Source organism: Aspergillus ibericus (genome assembly GCF_003184845.1).
Source record: "Aspergillus ibericus CBS 121593 unplaced genomic scaffold BO80scaffold_5, whole genome shotgun sequence".
In the NCBI taxonomy this organism is placed as follows: Eukaryota; Fungi; Ascomycota; class Eurotiomycetes; order Eurotiales; family Aspergillaceae; genus Aspergillus; species Aspergillus ibericus.
Genome location: NW_020292103.1, coordinates 561352 through 586240, shown reverse-complemented (window position 1 = coordinate 586240; position 24889 = coordinate 561352). Strand labels below are relative to the sequence as shown.

The 24889-nt window shown below is 52.2% G+C and overlaps 10 protein-coding genes and 1 non-coding gene across 11 annotated transcripts; 6 read left to right on the top strand and 5 right to left on the bottom strand.

The window, feature by feature from the left end:
- The first annotated feature begins 330 nt into the window (after positions 1 to 330).
- BO80DRAFT_207382 (class I SAM-dependent methyltransferase) lies at positions 331 to 1817 on the top strand. The gene is made up of 3 exons (XM_025714268.1): positions 331 to 597; positions 682 to 1389; positions 1444 to 1817. The coding sequence occupies exons 1-3, from the start codon at positions 559 to 561 to the stop codon at positions 1681 to 1683; spliced, it is 987 nt and encodes a 328-aa protein (XP_025579056.1). The 5' UTR covers positions 331 to 558; the 3' UTR covers positions 1684 to 1817.
- BO80DRAFT_421977 (phytanoyl-CoA dioxygenase family protein) lies at positions 1767 to 3196 on the bottom strand. Its single transcript, XM_025718722.1, has one exon. The coding sequence runs from the start codon at positions 2894 to 2896 to the stop codon at positions 1952 to 1954; it is 945 nt and encodes a 314-aa protein (XP_025579055.1). The 5' UTR covers positions 2897 to 3196; the 3' UTR covers positions 1767 to 1951.
- A 1057-nt stretch (positions 3197 to 4253) lies between these two features.
- Positions 4254 to 6992, top strand: BO80DRAFT_431854 (Het-C domain-containing protein; the record flags this gene model as incomplete). Its single annotated transcript, XM_025720767.1, has 4 exons — positions 4254 to 4350; positions 4401 to 4548; positions 4602 to 4760; positions 4826 to 6992. 4 exons carry the CDS (start codon positions 4254 to 4256, stop codon positions 6990 to 6992), a joined length of 2571 nt encoding a protein of 856 aa, XP_025579054.1.
- Positions 6993 to 7604: 612 nt separating this feature from the next.
- On the top strand, positions 7605 to 8606 carry BO80DRAFT_483158 (aminoglycoside phosphotransferase family protein; the record flags this gene model as incomplete). Its single annotated transcript, XM_025723430.1, has 1 exon — positions 7605 to 8606. The coding sequence occupies one exon, from the start codon at positions 7605 to 7607 to the stop codon at positions 8604 to 8606; it is 1002 nt and encodes a 333-aa protein (XP_025579053.1).
- A 343-nt stretch (positions 8607 to 8949) lies between these two features.
- BO80DRAFT_t47 lies at positions 8950 to 9022 on the top strand. Its single transcript has one exon. It is a non-coding gene; the product is annotated as a tRNA-Lys (tRNA).
- Positions 9023 to 9682: 660 nt separating this feature from the next.
- Positions 9683 to 11066, bottom strand: BO80DRAFT_346921 (putative TRAF-like signal transducer; the record flags this gene model as incomplete). Its single annotated transcript, XM_025715394.1, has 2 exons — positions 9683 to 10423; positions 10530 to 11066. The coding sequence occupies 2 exons, from the start codon at positions 11064 to 11066 to the stop codon at positions 9683 to 9685; spliced, it is 1278 nt and encodes a 425-aa protein (XP_025579052.1).
- Positions 11067 to 11428: 362 nt separating this feature from the next.
- On the top strand, positions 11429 to 12728 carry BO80DRAFT_499503 (syntaxin family protein). Its single transcript, XM_025724191.1, has one exon. The coding sequence runs from the start codon at positions 11670 to 11672 to the stop codon at positions 12456 to 12458; it is 789 nt and encodes a 262-aa protein (XP_025579051.1). The 5' UTR covers positions 11429 to 11669; the 3' UTR covers positions 12459 to 12728.
- Positions 12729 to 12806: 78 nt separating this feature from the next.
- Positions 12807 to 13642, bottom strand: BO80DRAFT_461781 (uncharacterized protein; the record flags this gene model as incomplete). Its single annotated transcript, XM_025722472.1, has 3 exons — positions 13199 to 13642; positions 13007 to 13119; positions 12807 to 12917 (listed from the first exon to the last, which is right to left on the bottom strand). The coding sequence occupies exons 1-3, from the start codon at positions 13335 to 13337 to the stop codon at positions 12807 to 12809; spliced, it is 363 nt and encodes a 120-aa protein (XP_025579050.1). The 5' UTR covers positions 13338 to 13642.
- Positions 13643 to 15326: 1684 nt separating this feature from the next.
- BO80DRAFT_207273 (DUF4452 domain-containing protein) lies at positions 15327 to 16331 on the bottom strand. Its single transcript, XM_025714267.1, has 3 exons — positions 16231 to 16331; positions 15822 to 16112; positions 15327 to 15735 (listed from the first exon to the last, which is right to left on the bottom strand). The coding sequence occupies exons 2-3, from the start codon at positions 16110 to 16112 to the stop codon at positions 15421 to 15423; spliced, it is 606 nt and encodes a 201-aa protein (XP_025579049.1). The 5' UTR covers positions 16231 to 16331; the 3' UTR covers positions 15327 to 15420.
- A 4260-nt stretch (positions 16332 to 20591) lies between these two features.
- ssn8 (cyclin-dependent protein serine/threonine kinase regulator SSN8) lies at positions 20592 to 21605 on the bottom strand (the record flags this gene model as incomplete). Its single annotated transcript, XM_025715410.1, is given in 3 exon segments — positions 20592 to 21127; positions 21181 to 21406; positions 21420 to 21605. 3 exon segments carry the CDS (start codon positions 21603 to 21605, stop codon positions 20592 to 20594), a joined length of 948 nt encoding a protein of 315 aa, XP_025579048.1.
- Positions 21606 to 22149: 544 nt separating this feature from the next.
- BO80DRAFT_207167 (calcium-binding mitochondrial carrier protein) lies at positions 22150 to 24501 on the top strand. Its single transcript, XM_025714266.1, has 8 exons — positions 22150 to 22385; positions 22450 to 22530; positions 22620 to 22827; positions 22893 to 23512; positions 23563 to 23624; positions 23680 to 23783; positions 23837 to 23869; positions 23929 to 24501. The coding sequence occupies exons 1-8, from the start codon at positions 22256 to 22258 to the stop codon at positions 24446 to 24448; spliced, it is 1758 nt and encodes a 585-aa protein (XP_025579047.1). The 5' UTR covers positions 22150 to 22255; the 3' UTR covers positions 24449 to 24501.
- Positions 24502 to 24889: the final 388 nt, after the last annotated feature.

Here is a 24889-nt window from a genome sequence, read left to right as displayed (position 1 = left end):
AGGGCACACACTACGTCGGCCGCATGGACCAATCTGCAGTCTTTCCCCCCCAGCGAGGACTGCGCCGCAGCTGCAGATGGCTGGGACTTGTCCCGTCCCCATGGCTGTCCGGAGAAGAGCCGGCCAATGAGAGGCAAGCGGCGTGGACAGCTGAAGGGACGAGGGGTTCAGCCCCCGTCCAACACACTCCAACTGACAATACCAAGCAATACCGGGCGTCATCCCCGACCCAGCGCCCCGGCGCCCGCAGACACTGACCGCCGTCCCCAGCAGACCCGAGGGCCTGTCCCCCGGGACGGGTCCCCTGTCCGACCGCAGTTACAATAGTTACCCGTAACTTACTGACGAGTTTAGTAGGCCAAACTAACTTCAAGGTAGTCCCGGGTAGTTGACTAGTCAAGTAGCCAGGCCATTCTTTGCCTGCTAGCGACGGAGCTGGAGTAGTTAGCCCGCCCTGAATTATTTATTAATTCATCATAGGCTGAATTTAAACCTGATGATCCTCGGCGACAGTCGCCATCTGTTTTCCCTCCCTCTTCTTCGCCCATCGTCACAAACATGCCCCAGCCAGATGGGGACCAGCACATCCAGGTAGACGTAAGCTCTTCCTTTCCTGACCTTCTCTCCTACCTGACTTGCGGCCTATTGCGTAACATGATCTGAAAACTGACTCCCAATCAGACAAGCGACGAGGACTCTCTTCTAGACTCAGAATCTGTACTCGGGTCCAACCTCACCACAATCTCGTCGGTGCGAGACTATTGCTACGAAAATGGCCGTCGATATCATGCCTACCGCTATGGGCAGTATCTCATGCCGAACGACGAAGAAGAGCAGGATCGTCTCACGTTGATGCATCATACCTTCAAGCTTCTTTTAGGGGGCGATTTGTTTCGTGCTCCCATACACCAACCCCGGCGCATTCTTGATGTCGGCACCGGCACCGGCATCTGGGCCTTGGAAATGGCCGAGGACTACCCCAATGCGGAGATCATAGGCACCGACTTGAGTCCAATCCAACCCAGCTGGGCACCACCGAACTGCACCTTCCTCGTCGACGATGCGGAGAGTGATTGGGCCTACACCAAAGCGGAAGCATTCGACTATATTCATGCCCGCAGCTTGGGTGGCAGCATCGCGGACTGGGGACGGCTTCTCAGTCAAGCTTATGATCATGTCAAACCGGGGGGCTGGGTAGAATGTCAAGAATCCGAGGCCTGGATGTCATCCGATGACGGCACCTGCAAAGATGCGGTGATGATCCGGGCTTTGCAGCAGAAGTTGGAAGAGGGGAGCAGCAAATTTGGGAAGCGGATGAACATTGCGCCTGAAGTCCGGGGTTATATGCAACGCGCCGGATTTATAAACGTTTCAGATGACGTATATAAGGTCAGTCTCTCCATTTCGGCTCTGGCATCGAAGAGTGACTTATCCGTGAAACAGTGCCCGATAGGCACGTGGCCGAAGTCCCCGCGTTTAAAAGAAATCGGACGAGTGGGCAAATTGGCGGTTTACGACTCGATCGAGCCATATGCGCTTGCTCTCTTCACTCGTGTCCTGGGATATACACCGGAGGAGGCTCGGGACTTTGTGCAGAAAGTGCAGGCGGAGCTTGTCAGCTCGAACTACCATATCTATGTTTCTTTCCATTTCGTGTATGGACAGCGACCTTTGCATGGATGACGACGATACGATAATACCTGACGGCCGTGGTACTCCTTGTGATTCCCCTTTGCTCTCTTTTACATTTGGTGTCTGATCATGGGCGGATGCATTTCTCATTAAGATACCTCGTTTCGGGCACATATATCAACCTTTATATATACTAGATGCGAGGCTTGATGCACTCTTTTGCTTGATCAACAGAGATATAGACAGGCATCCTATATTCCGATATTAACAGCCATCATCTTATGTACACTTGGAAATTCATGTTCCGTTCCTGACCAAGTTACCCCTGCAGGGAGTAACCCACCCCTTCACCTGTCCCCATGGCCACTAGATTGGCTCTCATCTTCTCGGGCCGCTCTCCGATACCAAAGGCGGCATCATCCCGATGCACCCAAGCACCAACGCCATGCTGCAAGACCGCAGTAGCTCGAACTTTCTTGTCCTCATTCGCAGCCAATGCAGACGCATTCAGCCCAAGGCTTCCATGCAAGGTCAGCCTTGTTTCTGCGCCTCCCTCCGGCTTAGCCTTATACACCCCACGGTGGAGGATATTACTATCATAGAACACGGCATCACCAGGCTGCAACTCCACAACCAACTGACCCGGCAACTCAGGCTCATACGGGGCAGCATTACGCTCCACCTCCGTCCGCACCCGCCGATGGGAGCCCGGAATCACAATCAGGGAAGAATCCGGACAGAGAGCCAGATTATACTGCGCATGCGACTGCTTCCCCAGCGGGCTCTTGGCCTCCAACATCTTCAGCTCCTCATCAGGGGTCACCGTCTCCGGAATATCATCGCGGTGCCAGCGTAGCTCAAAGTCCTTCGTCTCCGGCGCAACCAGCAAATTAAACAACTCCATCACAAGCGGCTCATCCTGGCCCTTAGCCTCCTCCCCTTTCAATCCCAACAGCTCCTCCGCCACGGCCAGTACTTTCTCGGAAAAGTAGAACCGTGCAAATTCCGTCCGTCCCGGCATCTCGGGGTGCAGGAGATGCTGCACACCCCAGATTCCGCCTTCCGAGGCTGGCGGAGGCGTCTTGGGCCAGGGCGGGAATTGCTTGGGAACGGTGCGGAAGTGAGGCCATTGTCCGGTACGGGTGCGGGTGGTCGCTTCGGTAGCGATGGTGCGGAAGTGGGCGACTTCCTCGGGGGTCAGGAGGGACGGAATGCGGACGAAGCCGTCTTTTTGCAGAGCGTCGAGATATGGAGTTGCCGGCATGGTTACCTTCGGTAGTTGTGTTTTGGGATTTCTGTGGGGTTGCCTGGAGATTGCCGTTGGGATGATGTGATGATGGAGGGAGCTCAGGCGGGGAAGGAGAAATTATCTATCGAACTGCCGGTCTACTAGGCTATAAATAAGCTCCCTTTGTCCCCTATCTAGTATCTATCGATTGTTCCTATTACCCAACAATGTGGTATATGAGATGCTACCTTGTCAGCCACATGTTACCTTCTCACGAGAAATTCTTTGTGGTCGGATAAGCAGGGGAGAGTGTGTGGTTGATAGATAGTGCCTGAGTAATCCACCACGCCAGATTGCTGAAGTTGATTGATTGATTACCCCGCGGCACCCTGATCGATGAATCCATCGGGCGGGGCTACGCTGCCCGTCCATTCCATGGTTACATCCAGCTATCATTTGGGTGGTAGATCGGTCGAGATCAGACCACCTCCACAAATAAATACTGCATGTCCTGGATCACACAGAGCTGTACTCCGTATTGTCACCCACGATCGAGCCACGTTCAGAATCGTGTTTGACCGAGGATGAAAAATACCACTGCCCAGACTGCCGAGCATTGGGTTGAACCAGTGGCGGGCTCGCTGGAGTGACGGCCCACTTTCCCAACATCCGAGAATGATGATCAGCTGGAGCAAGGACCATATGACGAAATCATACTTGGCAGTTCCGCCTACGATGCTCCCCCAACACTGACCGGTATGTTAAAGATGCTTAAATATGCAATTTTACGCGACGGGACGACACACGATCGAGTCAGGACAGTGGGGGTGGTACTTTCATCAAGGGTTGATGATCGTGGGCCACAACGCTTCCGCTCCTGTATACCTGCCTGAACGGGAACATCTCAGCTGTCAAGCCGTAATCGAGTAATGCCAAGCAAAGCCACCGGCAGCGCCATGGCTCCCTCCGAAACCGCATTACGGAAACCCGCCCTCGTATTAACGTACCCTGGCTGTATGCGAATTTTCTCTCTGTGTGTGTGCGTGTGTGCCAGTGTCAGGAGGGGATAGATGGAGCTCTAAGCCACCCCGTTGACCGGCGAGAATACATGGTAATCTTCCGAGTTCAGCTGGCGTTGATGGCGGGGCATCAAAGGGTCCCTCCGAGATCTGGCTGGGTTTCTTGCCGCGTCTTGTACGCAGATCCATGACAAAATTCCTTTTGAGCTCAAATTTTCGGACCGCTGTCTAAGCTCCTTTCCTTTTTGGCCCGCGGCTGCAGTGAATCTGCAGATAAGACCTTTTTTTTTCCCCTCCTGCATGCACCTCTTCTTCCTCTGCAGCTTGTCCTTTCGCTAGACCTTTCTCTGCCATCTCTGCAGATCTCTACAGCCATGGCTCCGAGAATGAGTCTGGGCACGCATGTCCTGCTCGTTTTGGGACTGTTGCTCGTGGTCCTTCCAACTAAGACGTGGGCTTTCGGGGCTGGAAGTAATTATCCCAATTCACCTCGACATCTGCTGTCTGCTAACACAAGTCAGATATTGCTTCGATTTCGGCCGTAGAGGGCAAAAACTGGCGCCATGGAGATATTGAGGATATGCTCAAGACCGTCGCTTTCATCAAGGGCCACAAGTGGACCTCCACGATGATCAAGCGCGTGTACTTTGGCAACTGGTTGCGGGATTAGTGAGTTCATTTGATTTCTTGGTATTCTTTACGCAAGCTAATGGTTTGTTTAGTTCACAGGCTATGGACGTGGGTACGCTTAAGAATCTCCCTGCTGAGACTATTCGCATTCTGGTCTGGATTCTGTCCTTCATGACGTTCGGTTATGCAACGGCGGAGTTTGAAGTCACTGCGGACAGGTTGGGGGTTTATCGGCCTGAAGAGCATATCGAGTATGTCTTGTCTTTCGTATTTGGAGATATGTCTGGATGGATTCTCACCATTTTGTCACTTGCAGTAACCCCAAGGACTATGCCGATAACCAGGACGCTCGCCAGTACGATGAACGACTGCGTGGCCCGATTCGCCAGGTCGAGCTCGATATTGATCCGGAGACGGGCATGAAGAATTACATTGCTAATGAGGAGGGAGGTTGGGCTACGAGCGCTGCGTACATCAAGTATAGCTTGGCTCGCAGCATTCACTACGGACGGACATACACGCACGGAAGCAGGAAGGGCAACGACGAGGACCTTTGCGAGGCTCTTCGGTGCCTGGGTCAGGGCCTCCATACATTGGAAGATTTCGCGGCGCATACGAACTACTGCGAGCTTGCGCTCCGCGAGATGGGCTTCAAGAACGTCTTCCCGCATACCGGCGTGGACACTCAAATGAATATCCGTGGCCATCAGGTGTTTCCTCTTGTGACTGGAACGTTTGGTATGGTTGACTTCTTCCATTCTGTGCTGGGAGAAGCTACCGACCACTTTACCCAGTCAGAGGTCAATGAAATGGACATTGCTCTTGGAGATGCCGAGGCAAACTCATCTGGTGGGTCTCTCGGTGCTTTGACTGGTCTCCTGGGTAAGATTCCTGGGACTAAGGACCTCGTTGCCGAGGCAGAGGAGCTCAAGCGTTCCTCTGAGGCTCAGAAGTCTGCAAACCGGGCTGGTGGTTCTCGTTCTGGCTACACAACACGCGGTCTGGCCAGGGATGTTGTCGAATATAGCTTATCACGCAGTCGAGAAGTTGATGACTATAGCGCACCACGCAGTCGGGAAGTTGATGACTATAGCGCACCACGCGGTCAGGGATTCGACGACTACAGCTCACCACGCAGTCGAGGCTTTGACGAGTACAGCTCGCCACGCGGTCGAGCATTTGAGGATGAGGTGCCAAGATATAGAGCAAATGAGAACGAAAGACCTGGAGAGGGCAATCAGTCCGGGTCCGGCTTACAGGACTTCGATCCAAGCAAGACCATTGCCCAGATCTATCCTATCCTAGAATTCAGAGACAAGGTTGTCCGGAAGCTTTCGTCGATCATTGAAACGATCCCTGGATTGGAGGCGATCGTCGAGAAGATTACTGAAACCCTGACCGTCTTCATCATGTCTCTGCTGGCTCCGTTCATACGTCCCCTCATCAACGCCGCCTCCAAGTCTTTGCAGTCTGGTTCATCTGGTGTGATCGATGCTTCTGGACAGCATCAGTATGAACCTTGGACCGACCCGAACTGCACCGATCCCACTCATTCCTTACTTTCCAAGGACCACTTCTCCAACGTTCTCAACGAGCCGGCTGGACAGGTCGCGTCTGCTATCCTGAAATACGTGGCACCTCGGGTTATACACGCCTGGGACAACATCAACGTCTCCGAGGAACAGGTCCTGGATGACTGTCTGAAGGTTTTCCACCATCCCGCTCTGCGCAATATGAGGAATGAAGCCCATCGGACCATGTTCGAGGCCGTCCAGTCCTGGGTGCAGTCTAGGCCCGATCGTGGCGCTGATCTCAACGATATCCTCAGCGCGGAGGGAGTGAGAGAGGGAAAGAACAGCACCGGAGAGGACGATCATTCACACGGACATGGGAGCGGACATAGCCACGGAGCTTATCAGCAGCGTCCACCCCAGTCGCACCAACAGCAATGTCCGCTCCAGTCGCACCAACAGCAACGTCCGCCCCAGTCGCAACAACAGCAAGGCTCGCCTCTTCCCTGGGACACGCTTTCCAGTCTTCCCATTCCAGGCATCTCTAATTTGAACAAGCTGAACAGCGCGTTCTCCAATCTGATGGTGGGTGGGTCGTCGAGAGAGGAGACCGCACCGTCCGAGTACCCATCACAGTATGAATCTCACCAGCAGTCCCAATATTCTCACCAGCAGTCTTTCCAGCAGGAGCAAAGCTATCAGTATCAATACCGGAGCGAATACCACAGCCAGGAGCAGTCATATCACCACCCCCCTCCCCCTCCTGACTTTGATGACTCCGGTTACGGTGGGCACAATGGAAGTCAGCGGAGGCATCATGGCGACCACCCCCATCCACACTACCCGCCTCCTGGTGGCAGTCCTCCTCGGCATCCGCCTGGCGAATATGAAGAGCAGTCTTACAGTTCCTACTCGAGTCATGGACACGGAAACAGATACGGACAGAACTATGGAGGAGGAAGTTATTATTGATTCATCGCTAGCGACGTACTCCTATGCTATTTGATCTCATGTTGATAATTACAGTCTTTCCACATGGAGATTTTCTGTTTCACTGTTGGTAACAGCGCGTCTAGCACCCAAGCTCAAACTGCATTCTTTTCCAGTATGGGTGGTCATTATCCCTTGTTTTAATGCCACAGTTTGACACTTTTTTCTCTTTCTCCGGAAAAGTGGAAGGTATTTGGCAGCAGCTACTCAACACTGATCAGATTTCTTGGTTTATATCCTAGCGTAGACCTGAAAATCCATTGTAGACATGCAACTTGTACCAGTTGTTCATATATATAGTGTATACTTTTCCTGATGAAGAAGTGACCTCATTGCGGATATTCCGTCCTGTCTTGTAACCCCGACGGGCAACGACGAGCAAGACAGGGGCGTTCCTTCTGCATCTACGTCTTGCCTCGTTCATCCTCTCGAATTCTGCCGATGGAGGTCAACTCCCACAATCTCATCATCGAATCTTCATTCGTCCGTCTTCAAACATAAATCTACGGCTCACTTATCGACTTTCTCTACTGCCATACCTATCCTTAACTCGCTGGTCGTTCTTATCATCATATCATCATAAGTTCCAGCGTCATGACCACCAACCCCTGTGCAGCATGTAGCTGGACTCCCGAGCGCCAACGGAGGAGCTTCTACGAAAGCCAAGTCAAACTGATCTCCACGAAAGGTAACCGAGGCATCTGGTCCATCGGTAACGGCCTAATCCTGAAAGATCGAGGTCCCGGTCTTCGCAGCTTTGAGACTTTTAACGCCAACTTTGTGCGAGAGAAAACCATCATTCCTGTTCCCACTATCATCGGGTCCTGGCAAGATGGCGACCGTGTTGTCATCTTAATGAAGCGCATACCCGGCGAGCCACTCAGCAAACTGTGGCCAAAACTCAAACCCAAGGAAAGAGAGAGCATAGCCAAGCAGACTGCGGGCTATCTCTCCCAGCTCCGGCGCCTCACGAGTGACAAGATACAAGGAGTGGGGAATCGCCCCATCTACTCCAACCTTCTTTTCCCATACAAGAGGGGCGGTGATTCTTTCCCTCCACACGGTCCTTTTTCCTCCGATGACGCACTCTGGGCCGATATGGGGATCGGTATCAAGAAAACCTTCCCGGCGAGTATGTATGACGATCTGAGACGAGTGATGCCGCCTGCCAAGCCTTATACGTTCACGCACTGTGATCTTGCCAGTGATAATATCATGGTGCAAGACGGGAAGGTGAAGGGCATTCTTGATTGGGAGTATTCGGGTTATTTCCCTGTCTGGTGGGAGTATGTCTGTACGTCAGCTGCTTTCAATCAGGAGGATCAGGAGTGGAAGACGCTGCTAAGGAAGCATCTGCGTGATTTTACTCGTGCGCGGGATTGGTGGTCAACTTATTGCGTTGTTTGTAATGATGTGGAAGAGGATGATGAGAGTGGTTCAAACACTCTTGCTGATAGTGTGGGAGATGGTGAGGGACAAGGCAAGAAGACCCATTTGGAACGCGACATTCGTTCGGACGGTGACTATTCGGATGACGAGCCCTATAGGTCGGAGAGTGAGAAATCAATTGAGGCAAAGAGGCGTAATAGCATGTAGCTCTAAAGGGATAGGAGACAGGCAGCGCTGGGTTCACTTGGTAGGTAATACAATAATATTTGCTAGTTGATTGTGTTTGAGCAGGCGTAAATCGCAGTCTCACGAAGGCACTGAATTGAACATGAGACCTCCTATTGAGGTTCGCCTGTACCCTGAGTGAAGCACCAGAGAAAGCCATGTACAATCACCTCCATCGAAAGATTCCAAAAATAGACACGACGATCTATATACCACGTAGACTATCCCCAGTAGTGTGAACAGTATAGACAGCTCAGCACTAAAAGCACCGGACCTTTAGCTTTGCTTAATAGCGCACTTTAGTGGAATTATTTTCATTCAATCAGCCGGGCTAGCTCAATCGGCAGAGCGTGAGACTCTTAATCTCAAGGTTGCGGGTTCAACCCCCGCGTTCGGCTTCCCTTATTTCTTTTTTTGGTGCTTTGGTTTGGTCGGGGGGAGATAAGTAAGTATCGGGTGGGTAGTCGAACAAGGTCCTTCTCTTTTTTTTTTTTTCTAGAAGGGGTGCTTTTTTATCTAGGAGGGAAGGAATGAAGTGGAACTGTGAGTAAAATGGTTCTTGGGGGGTTGAGAGGTGTGTTTTATCGTTTTATGGCTTTGTTGTTAAGGTGAAAAGTGTGGGCTGTGTCCTTGTAAGTGAGTTCATGCTGAGTTAAGTTGGGGGTATAGAGAATTTCTGTTCACAAATTGAAGTACAGGTAGAGGGAGGGATATATACATTTCGAAAGTAGAGGCAGAGGAGTATGTACATCCATTGGGGTAAGGGAATCGGGATATATCTATGTGGGATGGAAGGCAGTACAACAAACACAACCATATGACAAAACAGAACAAATCCAACCACGCTGGTCTGGACCCGGGAACAGGATAGGGTAGGGGAAAAAGGATATCATATCACGTCATATCAAACACGAAGCCGCCAACGCACCGATTGGTCTAATTCCCGTCTTGGGACAACTAAGCGGACAGCAAAGAGAACGAGGAAATGCGATACCATGTCATACCGTTCGTCATTACTATGATGGCGATGTTTTTATGTGATGATCGGCATTCGCTGTCTATAGTTTGGTGCCCTCTCGTCCGCTGTCGCTAAGTCGGCGGGGACGAAGAAAGGCTGTTGATGGACCGGCTCCGCTACTGGGTCCCGATGCAGATGCCGGGTTACCGTTTCCGGTGTTGGCATTGCTCGGACGTGCACCGGCGCGCTGGCCCTGATGCAGACGCGGATTCAGGAGCCATTGCACCTGCATGCGAATGCTACCGACGGCTGCGTTGGTGTGCGCCATGTCTTCCTTTAATCGGAGGCATTCGTTCATGAGTGCCATGCTGGCGCGGGCATCAAGATCGGTGATGGCGTGGGACAGCTGTCCGACCTCCTCGCGGAGAGATTCGTGGAGGGATAGGAGGTAATTTGTTGTAGTTGCGGTGTAGAGGTTGGAGCTGTCGATTTGAGATTGGTTTGCGGACTCTTGACGAGGGTCGGAGTTGGCCGGAGAAGATTCCTGCTCGGCTAGAGTACGAGACGACTGGACTAATGTGGATCGGATGTTGGCGATCCCGTCCTCGAAGATCTCGTTGCGTTGTTGAAGATGTCGGATGGTTAGCTCGAGGGAGTCGAGTCGTGCATTCTGCGCCTCGAAATACGGGCCCATGGCAATCAGCGGGCAAATTTGCTCGTGCGTCGCCAGGTCTGCGCGCTTGACCTTGACAGGACAGCCATATTTCGATGCGGTGCAGGGATGGACAACCTCGGGACAGGTGTCGATGTGTTCTCTCAGTGCTTTACGGAGGACACCGGTCTGACAATCAGGACAGGTTGTTTTAAGACTCGGACATAGTTCCTTGACATGTTCCTGTAAACGGATATTATTAGCAATGGCCTCTGACAATGGTGTACGAGCGTACCTCGTAGTCTTGTTCCATGATATACTCGTCGCAGCGCAGGCATCGATGAGGCTCGTGCAAACACCGGCCCTCAGGGCTGAGGTGTTTCTTCCGGGTCTTCTTGCTGCACGCGCTGTCCGGACATTTCATGAGCCTGTAGCCGCAATACTTGTCGAAATGGGACTGAACATGGCCTCTGGGTATGATCTCTTGACAGCCCTCGTTCCGACAAGGACACCGCACCCTAATGTCATCGCACATGTTGAGCAGCAGGCGGGGCACGTTGAGGTAGACACCCCTCGTGGGGGTCCGGCAGGTGGGACAGGTGAAGTCGTCTCGACTGGCGGCGAAGGCCGTGATGGCGGAGTTCAGACATTTCTGACAGAACACATGATCACACTGAAGGCGCACTGGACGAACAAACGGGCAGTGACAGATGGGGCACATGAGGTGATCATCGTAGCTAGAGACCGTCTCGAGTGAGCGCAGGTCGACGACTTCGTCACGGTCGCAGTTCGTTTCCATCGCGAGCAATTCGTCGAGGGTAATGCTGGTCATCCTCCCAACCCCTTCCCCACAGGAAGGGTCCAGCTTATATTGTTCAAGCCACTGGATCCCCGCCGACCGAGGCCGCCCTGCACAGGGGGTAGATATGAAGGGACCGAGTGCAGATGCCACAGGGGTGAGCCGATGAGACAATAAGACTAAGCAAACCCCATGAAAGTCACACCGTGGGGAAGACAAACACCGGAATGAAGGTGGGAGTCAGGGAGGCGAGACAGGAGGCGGACGTGAGGAAGGCGAGGAGGCCATTGCGGGGGATGGAATTGGAATCATGGAATGGAAATGGGACGATGCGGCGGAAGCGGAAGATCGGCCGAGAACGAGAACCAGTTCCTGACTGGCATTCCATCCTCTCGATCCTATCCATTCATCCATTCAGCCATTCCTCCATCGATCTCGTCCGTCAGTCCCTGCATCTTCCCTGTCATCTGCACGCCTGCAGGCCTGCCAACAGCCGCGGTTCCGACATCTCCGCATTGCCTCGTCCACCACGCTAAGAGCCTCGCCCAACTCCTCCTGCTGCAACCCATCATCACATCCACACACATCCTCTCTCTCTCTCTCGCCACTTTCAACACCATCCCATCCTCCTCCGCCATGCCAAATCCCTCGCAACTCCTCCTCCTTGCCGACCACATCAAACTCTCCCTGCTCGAACGGCAACGAGCCATCTCCCTCGACCTCGAACCCAACAGCCAAGATGGCGAGATCTCACGCTCCCTCGACTCCTTAAAAGAGGGCATCGACGGCGTCGAAGCCGAATGCGCCCGACTCGAAGAATCCAACGACGACAGCGCCGCCGATATGAGAGATCAGCTCGGTCACCTCCACTCGCAGTACCGAGACCTGTCCTCCCAATTCCGCGGCTCAGATGTCGCAGACTCAACGGACGATCCGGTCGAATTCACCAACATCAAGAACTCCTCGCCGGACCTGAAACAACCGGTCCCACAGCACCCGTCGTCCAAATCCGTCCGGTTCATGGATTCCGCGGCCGAAGAAGAGGACGATCTCAACCGTCGCAACCTGTTCCAGCCGTACCGCGACTCGCCCTCCCCGCAGGGCGTGGATACCTCCGATATGTCCAATCAGCAGGTCTACGATCATCATGAACAGATCATGCGCGATCAAGACGAGCAACTCGATCGTCTGGGGGAATCGATCGGTCGACAGCATCAGCTTAGTATCCAGATCGGGGATGAACTCGAGGGCCATGTTGCCTTGCTGGATGATATGGATGGTCATGTGGATAGACATCAGGGTCGATTAGACAATGCGAGACGACGACTGGATCGAGTCCGACGCAGTGCGGGCGATAACTGGAGTATGATGACCATCATTGGACTGATCATCGTCCTGGTCATTTTGATCGTCCTGTTGAAATAGCCGGCTGCCTATCCTTCATCGTCGTATATGATCTTCTTTCGTTTTTGTCATGACTGTGGACCGGCATGTCTGGCGGCGTTACTTGTGGATTGGAGTTGTCGATTGGGATGGATTATGGGCGTTAATGTCATACGTATAATGAATGGGCTTGCACCTACACCTACACACCTGGATACCATCCAAGGATCTGTTCCAATACACTATATATCATTCTTTACATAGTACGGAGGACAATCTTTAGCAGAGTCATCAATCTCATGCTTTTACCATCATACCAACATCCCAAAAGAATGATAACACATAATATTTCCAACATATAACCACCCAATTACCTGACCTAACCTTCATTTATTGAGTCTTATTAACCGGCCCATCCCGATTCGGCAACCCCTTCGTACGTTCCTGCATAGCCCCGAAACTCTTATCGTCGCTGTCCACTTCGCCGCGATCGGCCTTGACCTGTTCATACCATTAGCATCATCATCCTCCATCCTCCATCCACACATCCACACATCCATTAATAAATAAATAAAGAGGGATAATCATACCGACGCCTCACTATCACTCGCAATCTCCTGCTTCCACTTCGCCTTTCCCTCCTTGGTACTTCTCAATTGGTCGTGTTTCTCGGCTTCGTAGATGGAGGCGAGGTCGTCGCGGTCTATTCAGTTTATATTGTTAGATTGATGAGGGGAGTTGGTTTGGGGAGGGGAAGGGGGAGGGGGAGGGGATGTACGTACTGTGGTCTGATTCTTTCAAGCCCTGGCGGGGAGTGCTGGTGTGGAGGGAGGCGTAGATGGTGGTTGGGCGGGTGAGGCGGAGGGAGGGACGGAGGAGGGTGGTGGTGGTGGTGGTGCGGAGGGTGGGGAGGAGAGTCATCTTGGTTCTTTGGATTTATTAGTTGTGTTTTGGGGCTGGGCTGGGATAGAGGGGGTTGTTAGTTGATTGATGGTATAGGTAGGTAGGGAGGTAGGGAGGTAGGTGGACGGTGGATGAGAAGGGAGGTTGATGGTAGGTAGGTATGTCTCTCCCACTCTTAAGCGAGTGACAGTGCAAGAGGATGAACTTACCGTTCTCGGTTCTATCAAAATGGACAAATAATCAAGTCGATAGCAATCTAATTGTCGTGTAACAATCCACAACAGATAAGTAGATAGGTAGGTAGGTGCGTAGTAAGAAGTAAGTAGTGGTAGTAGTAGCAGTATATATCCAACGCAAAGGAAAATCAACAGCGCCCCCTTATGTACTTAACCACCCCGTGCAAGCCCCAATTCCCATTCCATGGAATCCGTTCGACCTCGGGTAAGTCATTCAATCTGGCAATTACTCAATTGCCTACTGCAATAGGGGGACTGGATTGCAGACCGGCTGGTAGCATCGGTGACGTCATGGAGACTCATGCATGGATCGATCATCATCTCCTACGTAGTCTAGTCGGATTGCGGTGGCTAATGGGATTAGTCATATTAATCATATTCTGTTGTTTCGGGTACTCTTTTGAGGATTGTTTGAGATTGTAGAATGATGGGTTGTCTTTCACGGGTATATTGTGTAGGCAACCTCTGATGGGAGTTGTGATGAGGGTGGGAGTAGGTCTGCCATGTTCGACGCCAAACAAGGAGATGACATCACTGACTGGACACCACCGGTGCCAGATAAGTAGGGATTCGCATCGTGTTGATCCAATTTCGATTCTTTGCTGGCAGGGACTTGCATGGGCATCTTCACTGCACTCTACATAGTATGAATGCCGCTGTTTGACTCTTCCTCGTTGCACTACAATGTATGTCTGCCAGCCTGATTCACCCAGTCAGTAGCCAACCGTTGGGGCAGCAACCGCTTATCGCCATCCATTATCTGCAATGAGGTCATCACCAATCAACATGTCTACAGACTCCGAGTACAACACATGGTCCAGCTTATTCAACTATGTATAGGTATTACCCGCATAGTGCAGCAGCATATAGACAAAGGAGATCTGCCAAGAGACGGAATACCCAAGAAGCGAAAGAACCAGAAGATCATACAGCATCACACTCTCCGGGAGTCCCCAGGATTCGAAGAACATGAGAGAAGAACATCCGAACGAATCAACGCGGAGCAAAGAAGCGAATTAGGTCGTCACCAGACAACGGGCCTCGCGGAATTCCACGAGAAACCCCAGCAGAAACTCCTCATCCAATCCATGGATTTTCACAGCATCACCGATCCCACCCATCCCATGTACATGATATCAATAACAGGTTTTCCAGGAAAAAAGAAGAAAAAAAACACAATATGCGAAGTGTAGCAGCCAAACATCCCGAACAACTCAACAAGCCCAATCAATGCAGACGTATATCGTTTCCGCCTTTCTAAATCCCTGAAAAGCATGAGCAAATAATCCATCCCACCCAAATGTGACAAAACACCAAGCCGAAATATGTCAGATCTGGCGTCGCCGCCGGGGGAAACCAAAAAGCAACAAGCAACTCCGGACCATAGATGCGCGCCTCAATGGCAGATCGCCGCGCTTTCTATACATCATCGCGGCCACAAACTCGAGGCCCAACCTCGAGGTCAAAGCACGTAGTTTTCCCTAACCGAAGAATAAAAACAAGGTATCGTTGGAGATGGAATGCAAAAATCGAATCGCAGGCGCCGTCGCTCGCAGGAAGCCGAAAGCATCAGTCTAGGTATAAGTGCTCGAAGTCGTCATCGGAGGAAGGTGTATATACAGAGAAACACTGGTGTATCCTTGCTGTTTTTGCGCTCGTCAAAGCCAAAAAGAGGTGAAGGGTAATTCAGTAGGATCGTTAGAATGCGATGGCCGTGTCGAACAAAAGCAGAACAAAGCAGCAAAATAAATTATGACCCGCGGTTAGGGTGCCCGATGATGCAGAAGCCGGACGAAGTGGTGAACATGCTATGAGCCTAAGCGGCCCCTTGCCGAATGGAACGGCAACTTGCCAGATCGTGGTCCTCACCACCGACGCTGGGCATTCTGCATCGAGGCCGGCGAGATCGACGTAGGGGGGCTCGTCAAGGTCATGCCGGTGTTGGGGTTGACAATCGGGATCACCTTGCGCGTGCGAACGGCGGAGGGTTGCTGGAAGTTCACGTGATTAAGATTACCGTTGACCCCTGAGTGCACATAAGAGTTGCTCGAGGCCGGAGACAGCGAGATGGAAGGCGTAACCTGTTGAACCGGCTGGATCTGATGCTGCAAAGGAGAAGTATCGGGAGATCCGCTGGAAAGAGAGGAACGATCCGAAGAGGCCGAGTGAATGGAATGCAGCTGCAGAATAGGGGTTAATAGGTTGTTCATCCAGTGCGGGATCGGCAACGAAGACCATCGCAGTCGACCGGGGTCTATAAACATACATCGTCTTCCGTCAAGAGACCAGGACAGAACTCCAGGTCGTCGTCCAGGTCGAAAGACCGTCCAGCTTCAAAGCGGGCCCGGAAAGCGGTCACAGCCGGGGCCTCGGCGAGCTCCCTCATACTCTTCACTCCTCGGAACTGGCGCTGAGCATTCTGGGCAGCCATCTTGGGTCCTCGGCGGGAACGGCCCCCATGGTGGTTGTTCGAGCTCGTCATATGGGTGGCAGCGCCATGGTGAGGATGTTGCTGGTGCTGGTGCTGTTGCTGGTGACCGTAGAAGAATGTCGACATCTTGTTGGAATCAGAGTGATTGAAGATAGCGACGAGGCGAGCGAAGTTATATCGTTGGGAGGCAGTTTAGGAATTCAAAGGCGGATATAAACAAGGACCAGCGCTCAGGAATACCGACAGTATGAACTCCGAACGGACTAGACAAAGAAACGTAGGTGGAAGAATGACAAGCGGTCGGAGGAATGCAGAGGTTCGAAACAAGAGCAGAAGCGAAGATTGAAGGTGGGATAAAGATGGGATGGGAGTGAATGTAAGAGAGTCAAGTAAAGTACTAGATCGGGGGGGCGGGCGAATTTGCGATTAGTGTTGTGGGATGGGGAATCATCGACGGATGGCGGGACAAGAGTTGAAAAGAAGACCGGGAGCGAGAAAAGTCGCAGCGCCCGGAGCGGACGGAGGCGACTGAGCAAGAGGGGCTGCAGTGGTTAATTCCACTGGGGCTGAGCGCCGAAAGTGCAAGTCGGTGGAGATCCGCAAGGGAAGGGCGGTACCCCCCTCCGGCCTCGTACGTGACCGTACGCGCCCTTCCACCACTCCCTCGTCGGTATCCGTGGTATCGTCAGTAAGTCTGTAACCTCCAGGCCCAGATTTCCCGCGCTAACCTGGTCACGCACCAGTTTTAGGGCAGCTGAGAGGACCAACCAGAACCCTGTCAACGGATCTCCAGTGGCAAGACAATGCCCCGACCACCAATCAGGGCTGCAGAGCACGGCGCTCGGTGGGCTCATGGCAGCCACCGTCAATTGACACCAATAAGAGGCGCCCATTGGCGGCTCTAATCGGCTACTATGTGGGCTTATGTGACGTCGAAAGGAAGCCGTCTAGGCCGCTTCAGGCATAGAGCGACGCACCACTTCCTCGACGCCTAATATCTGGGTGTCCTCGATCTAACCGGGAGGAGTGCAAGCGGCTGTCGGATGAAGACCGGGTCTCAGCCTGGACTTTAAGGCTGTATTACCTGTACCGTAGGTAATACAAATGATGGTGCAATGATGCCGATGAGTCGTCGTCTGATGCAGACTGCCGTTGACAACTGCCCGCCGGGGCAGTGGATCTACATTGGTGATGATTGATGAGGTGGTGAACCGGTGAATCTCGCCGACTAGCGGTGGCATGGGTGATGACGAGGGCGACGGCAACGAGATCGTGGCAATGCTTTGTCTACTCCGTACATAGTACTCCGTACGGAGTACCCAGGGAGGTTAGGTTTCATGGTCACCCGGAGGATCCTCCATCGTACCCGTACTCCGTACCTCGTCAGGTATCGAATCCCTCCATTCGTGTTCATAAGGGTGGCTCCCGCTTCCGAAGACAGGCATGCGTTGGCAAGCAGGCAAAATGCCCACTACGACACCTGCGGGTAATGATTTGCAAAAATGTGGTGAGCCCCACCGCCTAGATACCCTGATTCGTTGCTGTTATTCTCGGTACCTTTCCCTTGAACCGTGCCACTTGGTCTCGGGGCACTCCTATTTCCCCCGTCTACTTTTCGAGGGAGAACTAAGGAGCAACTCCTATAATTTAGTTGGGCGGGCCCCGGGTCATCTTATGCTCCCCCAACCATTGATTTTGAAGATTGCCATTGACTAATGAGATTAATAACGGGCAGCTCCTGCCATGGCCCCTTCGACGGCTTCGACCAGTATTCCATAACAGAAATTAGTCCTCCACTTGATACTCTGGATCTACTCCATCCGGGCGGATAGTCAGCTGATACTATTGTCAGTAGTTACCTGTCCCAAATAATCAAAATCAAATAAATTACACAATAATAAACAAATAAACATGGCCACCCCTCTCTCCCAATTCAGACGAAACGGGTTTGTTTACATTGCCATCCTTTGCAGAAAGTCAACCAGGGACGGAGAACGCCGTGCAAAGCACCTGGATCTCAAACCAGGCTTGGCTGCTGTCCGTTGATCTGCTCGGTGCTCCCTATATTCCTGTCCACATGGGGGCAAGCGCTACGACCACTGCATGATCCTGCACCTCTCTCCATGCAGTAACGTTCATAATAATAGTACTTCGTACGGATTAGTAGACACTTAGCCGACTTAGTACGTAGTCCATCCGGTAAACCGACCGATCTGCTGTCACGACTCATGGGGTTTCTCCTTTCCAATAAACGCAGAACAACTCTCCCCGACGCCTGGGCCTTTCGAGTCCACGCTAAACCCAGGGGCTGAAACGACGTATCAGTGGTCGATGGTAGCGTAAATGCAGGATGGGGATGCACCTAATGGGAACTGGGCAGACCGGTAGGACTGCAGGCGGCTACTGGAACCGCCATCGCAGCATAATATATTATGGATCGAGGTGGAATGCATGTTAACAGGGTCACAGCTCCCTCCAAGCCTGCAGACTACTGCAGGATGCAGACCCGAGAGTAGGATACGTACCCTGAAGCCAGCCGGGATGGAATGAATGGGGGCGGTTTTCTTGTCTGCACAAGCGATTGGGCATCACTAGCCAGGGAGCCATTGGTGCCAGAGGTCCTCAGTTCTCACTTCTCAGTCCTTCGTTCCCCAGTCTCACCCGCGTGCATGAAGGCGCTGGATCCCATGAGCCATGCAATCTGGCTCAACTCGGCAAGATAATGCTGGCTGCTCAGATCTGACCATCTCACCGCCCTTTCGGTAGATGGGATGCGACGGGTCTGGAGTGGCCCCTCTGGGGACAGGAACTTTGTTGTATGATCCTCATCTCATGATAGGTGCATCTCAATGCCTAAGGCAGGGGTGGGTTGAGAATTCGGTATAGTCCGTTCCTCATGCTTGTGCCTTGTGGATGGGTGATTCTGAGCAAGTTTTGCGGGTTGATACCAAGGCATCCATCCCTGCCGTATGTATGGTATCTGTCGTATGGAAATGGTATCCTTCTTACCAGGTTATCTTACCAAACCCTGCGGGCTATCAAAGTCTAGTTTAACGGGAGGAATGTCTTGCATTGTGGTGAAGAGACCGCGTCCCCCAGATAGATGGCTTAGAGTAGGTAATTGGTATAAGGTGGATGGCGGGGGCGTGAAGCAGGATCGGCTGCACTCCAGACGCCATTTCCGGAATATTTGTTTATCTATCGACGGGCCAGTGTTATTCGATGAGACATTTCAGATTGTCTCAACTCCAAGCCTGGAGCGCAGAGGGGTCAACCTCCGCCTGCATACGTACCCCGAAGCAAGGGAAATGAAACACGATCTACCTACCTAGTCTGGTCAACGGTCTCAGGAAGCGCTTATGTTGCATTGGAGATGTCCAATCGACGACATCATGTCCCCAGGCAACCTTTGATCGCTGAGAATGGGCCGGAGTGGTTCATGTCGGTAGGCGCTTCGCAAAGTAAAGAGGGCATGGCTGGAGTGGTACGGGGTACCTGTGTGACTTGCAAACGGGATGGTTATGCTCCTTAGGCCCCCAGCGGGAAACTCAATTAAAGTGGCTTTTTGTCAAGGAGCTGCTTAAGGAGCATAATTTTAAATCGCAAACGCTCCTCCTTTCACGATTCACTCGGATGGTAGAAACTTTGACGGTTACATTCACCCCGGTACCCCATATCTGCCCCAGAACAGTCAACCGCCATCGGATACAAACAAAAGCGAAAAGTCGCATCTCCAACAAACAAAGCTCAAGGTATACTATCAGCAGTTATACCACTGCAGATCATCCATATCCCTTGTCTAAATACTCATCGTGCGCATTCTGACTCAGATCGAAATGAGTCCCTGGATCCGTCTCCCTGTCGAAGCCACACATGCCAGAATGCACTTTCTCCACGCATTCCAGAAACTTCCTCTAGATACATACTATTACATGCATACACAGTACACAAGAAGCTAATGCCACAGACATGTATCTACAGGGGTCAGATCGACTAAGGCCGGCCCTACATGCCTACTGACTCAGTTGTACTTATGACAGCTGGGCCTGCTGCATTTGAAGACAAAGGAAAGCTGTATCCGTCAGGATTATCACGGCTGAACCTTATCTGTGAATTCCGCTAAGCTTACTGCGTGCCCCCGTAGTGAGAAGGTTGCTCTGTGTTACGTATATCTCGCATTCCAGAGGTAATCGGGGTATTATGTTGGTGTGCAAGTATGACGGGTCCAGCCGGGGATTTGTTTGTCCATGTACTCCGTATTGGTTGATGGGCTGATTGATTATGCGAACAAGATATCAATCCCTAGAAGTTGGTGGTAGATTGACTGCTTATGAAGGGTGAAAGCCGCGGACTAGCCCTCCGAGGCAACCGGCGATGTAATGTTGAGGATTGATCTGGAATGACGGGCCTTTGTTTCCCCGGTGACTTTGTTTGTTCCCTATCTGCTGCCCTTGTGGCACTATACGAGAATGCAACCTTTTGAAATAATCTGAAGCAGCCGAAACCGAAATACAAACAGAGTCTCGCTTGCTTGATATGCTCCGTATTAATTGGACCCTTTGAACGCCTCTTGAAACCCTATGTAGATGCATGCACCGGGCATGTTCATTTGTCCAGATTCTTGCTCTTGACCATCCGACCAAGAAGCTCTTTACAGTGCTTTTCGCTGTACTGCTCCCAGACCTCGTACAGCGATACCAGCTCTTGCGTACACTCGATGACGGCTTTGATGTCCACTTCGCTCTCAGCGAGCCATGCGATTAGTCTCTGAATTCGGGGAGGTGGCCCGTTGCCGTTCTTATCTCCCAATGCCGCGAGGATGTTCATGCCCCCATCGCGCATTGCGCTGGCCAACGGTGCTGCTGACCCGTGGAAGCTCGTCTGACTAGGCTTGAAAACCACTGCAACAATAATTGCCATAACGGCAATGACGTGAGGCGGGTATAGCAGCGGCAAGTCGGTGAGATAGTGATCGTTGATGACGGACCATGCAAGAGCAACTTCATCTGATGTAAGTGACAGCTCGGGTTGCAGTTCGGATAACGTCCGATACGGATGATGCACAATGAGCTGCGAGTTCATCTCCGAGATCAAGGAGAACTCGCACTCTCCTAGTTTCGACACATCTGGGGCAATAAACTCTGCCGTCCCGTCAGCGAAAAGCGCATGGCTGTCTCAAGACCGGAATCTGTACCTGGCCAGAGACCTCTAGCTTCCCCCACGACAAAGCGAATGTGCTGGGGGCATTCCTCCATTTTACAGGCCAGATAGAAGGCAGTGGTCACCACCAGATATGGGTTTGTGTGTCTTATTTCGTTCTTGGTGTAGAATCGCTTGACATAGACCTGTGCTGTCGCCAGGGCTTGTTGTCTAGTCGACATCCTCTTGCCCAGCTTGATGAGTTCTGTTGGCATGGTGAGCTTGGACGCCCACTGGAGGGCAAAGCTCTGATCTCTTACGTTGACTGAAATAGATATTCAGCAACCTCTGATCCGGCAAAGGAAACTGGGTATGGGCGACTTTGTCCCTTTCTCTAAAGTTCTCCCGGATCTCTGCCAGCTTCTCTCGGGAGAAGAGCCAGTGTCGACGTTGTGTCGACGCCCAGTAATTGGCCGCCATTGTTGAAGTCTAGTAAGGAGGTTGTCGCGTGGGTTTAGTCTAAGATGGAGGTTGCAAAGGTCACCATGGTGCCTCCTTAGGCGGAGAGGTGCTGGAAGTACAGGTTGGTTGGCCAATGAGATTAGGGCATCCGGGGATGGCAGATAAAGTAGGTAGCTTATCCGACCCACTTTCTAATGAGGGATCTGGCAATGGAAGATGTGAACTCTGAAGAAAAGAGCCCAAGTCGAGGCACATTCCCTGGCATCGGGAGTGAAGACGAGGATGTCGTGCAGGGTCGGAAGTGCAAGGCCGAAGGAGCCGAACTGGAGGCAAGGCTCAAACGGGAATAGCCGGGGCCAGAGAACCAACAGAACCAGCACCGGGCCGGGGTCTAGTTTTCTTCCGGTTCATGTCGTAACGGAAGCAAATCATCGAGCCTGGATTTCTCACGGCTAACTATCGGGCCCCCCCAGCTGACCCTACAATGACCTTCGCTTTACCTGGCGGTTTATAACTCCTCTTCAGAGCGCCGTGGATTTCGATGCCCAAATTATCTACCCAGCTTTTACTCCTACCCTGTCGCGACAGGGATACCTCCCTCCTCAAATCCTGTGACCCCTCCTTAAAAAAATAATGACGCAGCTGTGATAAGACCTCTTGAACCGAACATGGACACTGGCGAGTCGAAAAAAGATCGGGACCAGAGAGTGGCCCAACTCTGGCAGCGCCTGGACACCAGGGAAGAGGGACATCTTGATTTCAATGGCCTGAAAAAGGGACTGAAAAAGATCGATCACCGTAAGTATCCTCCGTGACTGGATCCCGTGCGGTTGGGTGCAGATGACCAACCGCCTCAATACAGCCCTGAAGAATGCGGATCCGATGCTGCGCGAGATCATCAAGGCAGTCGACACCAACGGTGATGGTTATATCGATTATCCTGGTAAGCTCACGCGCCCCACACCATAGCTGCGCTGCCTCTGAGAGTACCCGGCTCGACGCCGGTCTGTTCCTAAACCTAATGTTCACTAGAATTCCGGGCGTTCGTGGACCACACCGAATCCGGCCTATGGCAACTGTTCGAGAGCATCGACCGCAATCACAACGGGGAGATCGACAAAAATGAGCTCAAGACCGCTTTTGCGAAATCCGGGGTAACGGTCTCAAACGCTAGGTTGGAAGAATTCTTCGCCGAGGTCGATAGTAACAAAGATGGCGTCATCTCCTATGCGGAGTGGAGGTATGTGCTGAAGCAGTCAGCTGAAGATGTCGGGGGACCCCAACTGATGACCGACTGGTATCCAGGGATTTTCTTCTGTTCCTGCCCGCCTATTCGTCTTCCAACCTGCGCTCTGTCCTGTCATACTACACGGCCACGGGAAATCTAAACCCGGAAGGAGATGTCCACATCAATGATCTGCAGGGTTTAGGTACAGACCACTCGTTTCTTAAACGTTATATCTTGGCCTTGCAGAACATCCTGTCCAACGTTTTCCCAGTGCACGTTTTGACAAACCTGATTCCCTCAGCTTACGCGGAAGCCCCCGGCGTAACCAAGCTTGGAGTCGCGTTTGAGGATGATTCTGTACCCTTAGATGGTGACCTGGAATTGGAGTGGTTACCCATACCCAGGACTGTCGCCATGTGGATGTCATTCCGCTATTATGAACGAAAGTTGACCGAAAGCACTCCTCAATTAGGTTACTTCCTTGCGGGTGGTATCGCAGGCGCCGTGTCAAGGACGGCCACTGCACCTCTGGACCGGCTCAAGGTCTACCTCATTGCTCAGACCGGCGTGAAACAATCAGCTGTCCGAGCAGCAAAGGATGGGGCACCATTGCGCGCAGCTGGGAAGGCTTCGAAAACCCTGGTCGAGGCTGTGAAAGATCTGTGGCGTGCGGGAGGGATTCGGAGTTTGTTTGCAGGTAAGCCTTGTGGGCACTCTGCCGGTATGGTGCAATTCTAACGAACGAAGGAAACGGGTTGAATGTCTTGAAGGTCATGCCCGAGTCTGCCATCAAATTCGGTGCTTATGAGGTGAGATACTGGATGTGACCCGAACGTGCTTTTCAAATCGACTGACCTGTGACAGTCTGCGAAACGTGCTTTTGCTCGCCTGGAGGGCCATGGCGACCCAAAACGACTTATGCCTGCGTCACAGTTCCTATCTGGGGGCTGTGGTGGTATGGTCGCTCAGTACGTTGAACCACTATACCCTTAACCATATAACTCGATCTGACTGCAGACAGGTGCTTTGTCTACCCGTTGGATACCCTGAAATTGTAAGTATACTCTTGCGTCATATCTTTCACGTGTTTCGCGAAACTTACGTTGCTGCTAGCCGTATGCAGTGCGACACTGTTGAAGGAGGTCTGAAGGGGAACCAACTCATCGCAGCCACGTTCAAAAAGGTGTGGAGCAGACACGGCCCTCTTGGCTTTTTCCGTGGCTTGCCCCTTGGTCTTGTCGGCATGTTTCCTTATGCGGCTCTCGATTTATCCACGTTCGAATACATGAAACGAGCCTTGATCGCGCGAAAAGCTCGCCTGCACAATTGCCACGAGGATGATGTTCCTCTGAGCAACTTCACCACCGGCGCGATTGGTGCTATGAGCGGAGGCTTCGGCGCTTCGGTCGTCTATCCCCTGAACGTTCTCCGGACGAGAATGCAAGCTCAAGGCACCATCTTGCACCCTGCCACCTATAACGGAATTGGGGACGTTGCGCGCAAAACCATCCAGACGGAAGGATTCCGTGGCTTTTACAAAGGACTTACGCCCAACCTTCTCAAGGTCGCGCCCGCGGTGTCCATCAGCTACGTTGTCTATGAAAACTCCAAGCGGATGCTCGGGTTGAAATAGACAGGCGACGAGGCAATGCCCAGGTGTCTGCGCGCTGTAGATTCTGCCATCTGACACCGAAGCTGGGAGGAGAATCCGTTGTTTTGCCATATTCTCGCATTTCTTTCTACTTACCTCCATTTTTTAGACATTTCGTTCGAGATACCCATAAAGCCAGTGACCCCCCACGGGGCACCCCGTTGTCTCTTTTGGACGGTAATGTGGATCTGACCTTCGGGTCACCCACCACTCTCCCATAGAGCATAACCCTCCTTTCTGATCGCAGCCCCTTTCCTGCCCAACACATTTTATCCCATGTCGCTCATTGCTGGTACCCCAAGATCTATATCCCACTTGGATGACCAGTCGACTAATTGGGAGGGTCGCATGACCGACATTTACTAGCATGGAAGGGCGTCGTCGTGCGGCAAAGCATAACCATGGAGTTTCATCTTGCTTCTT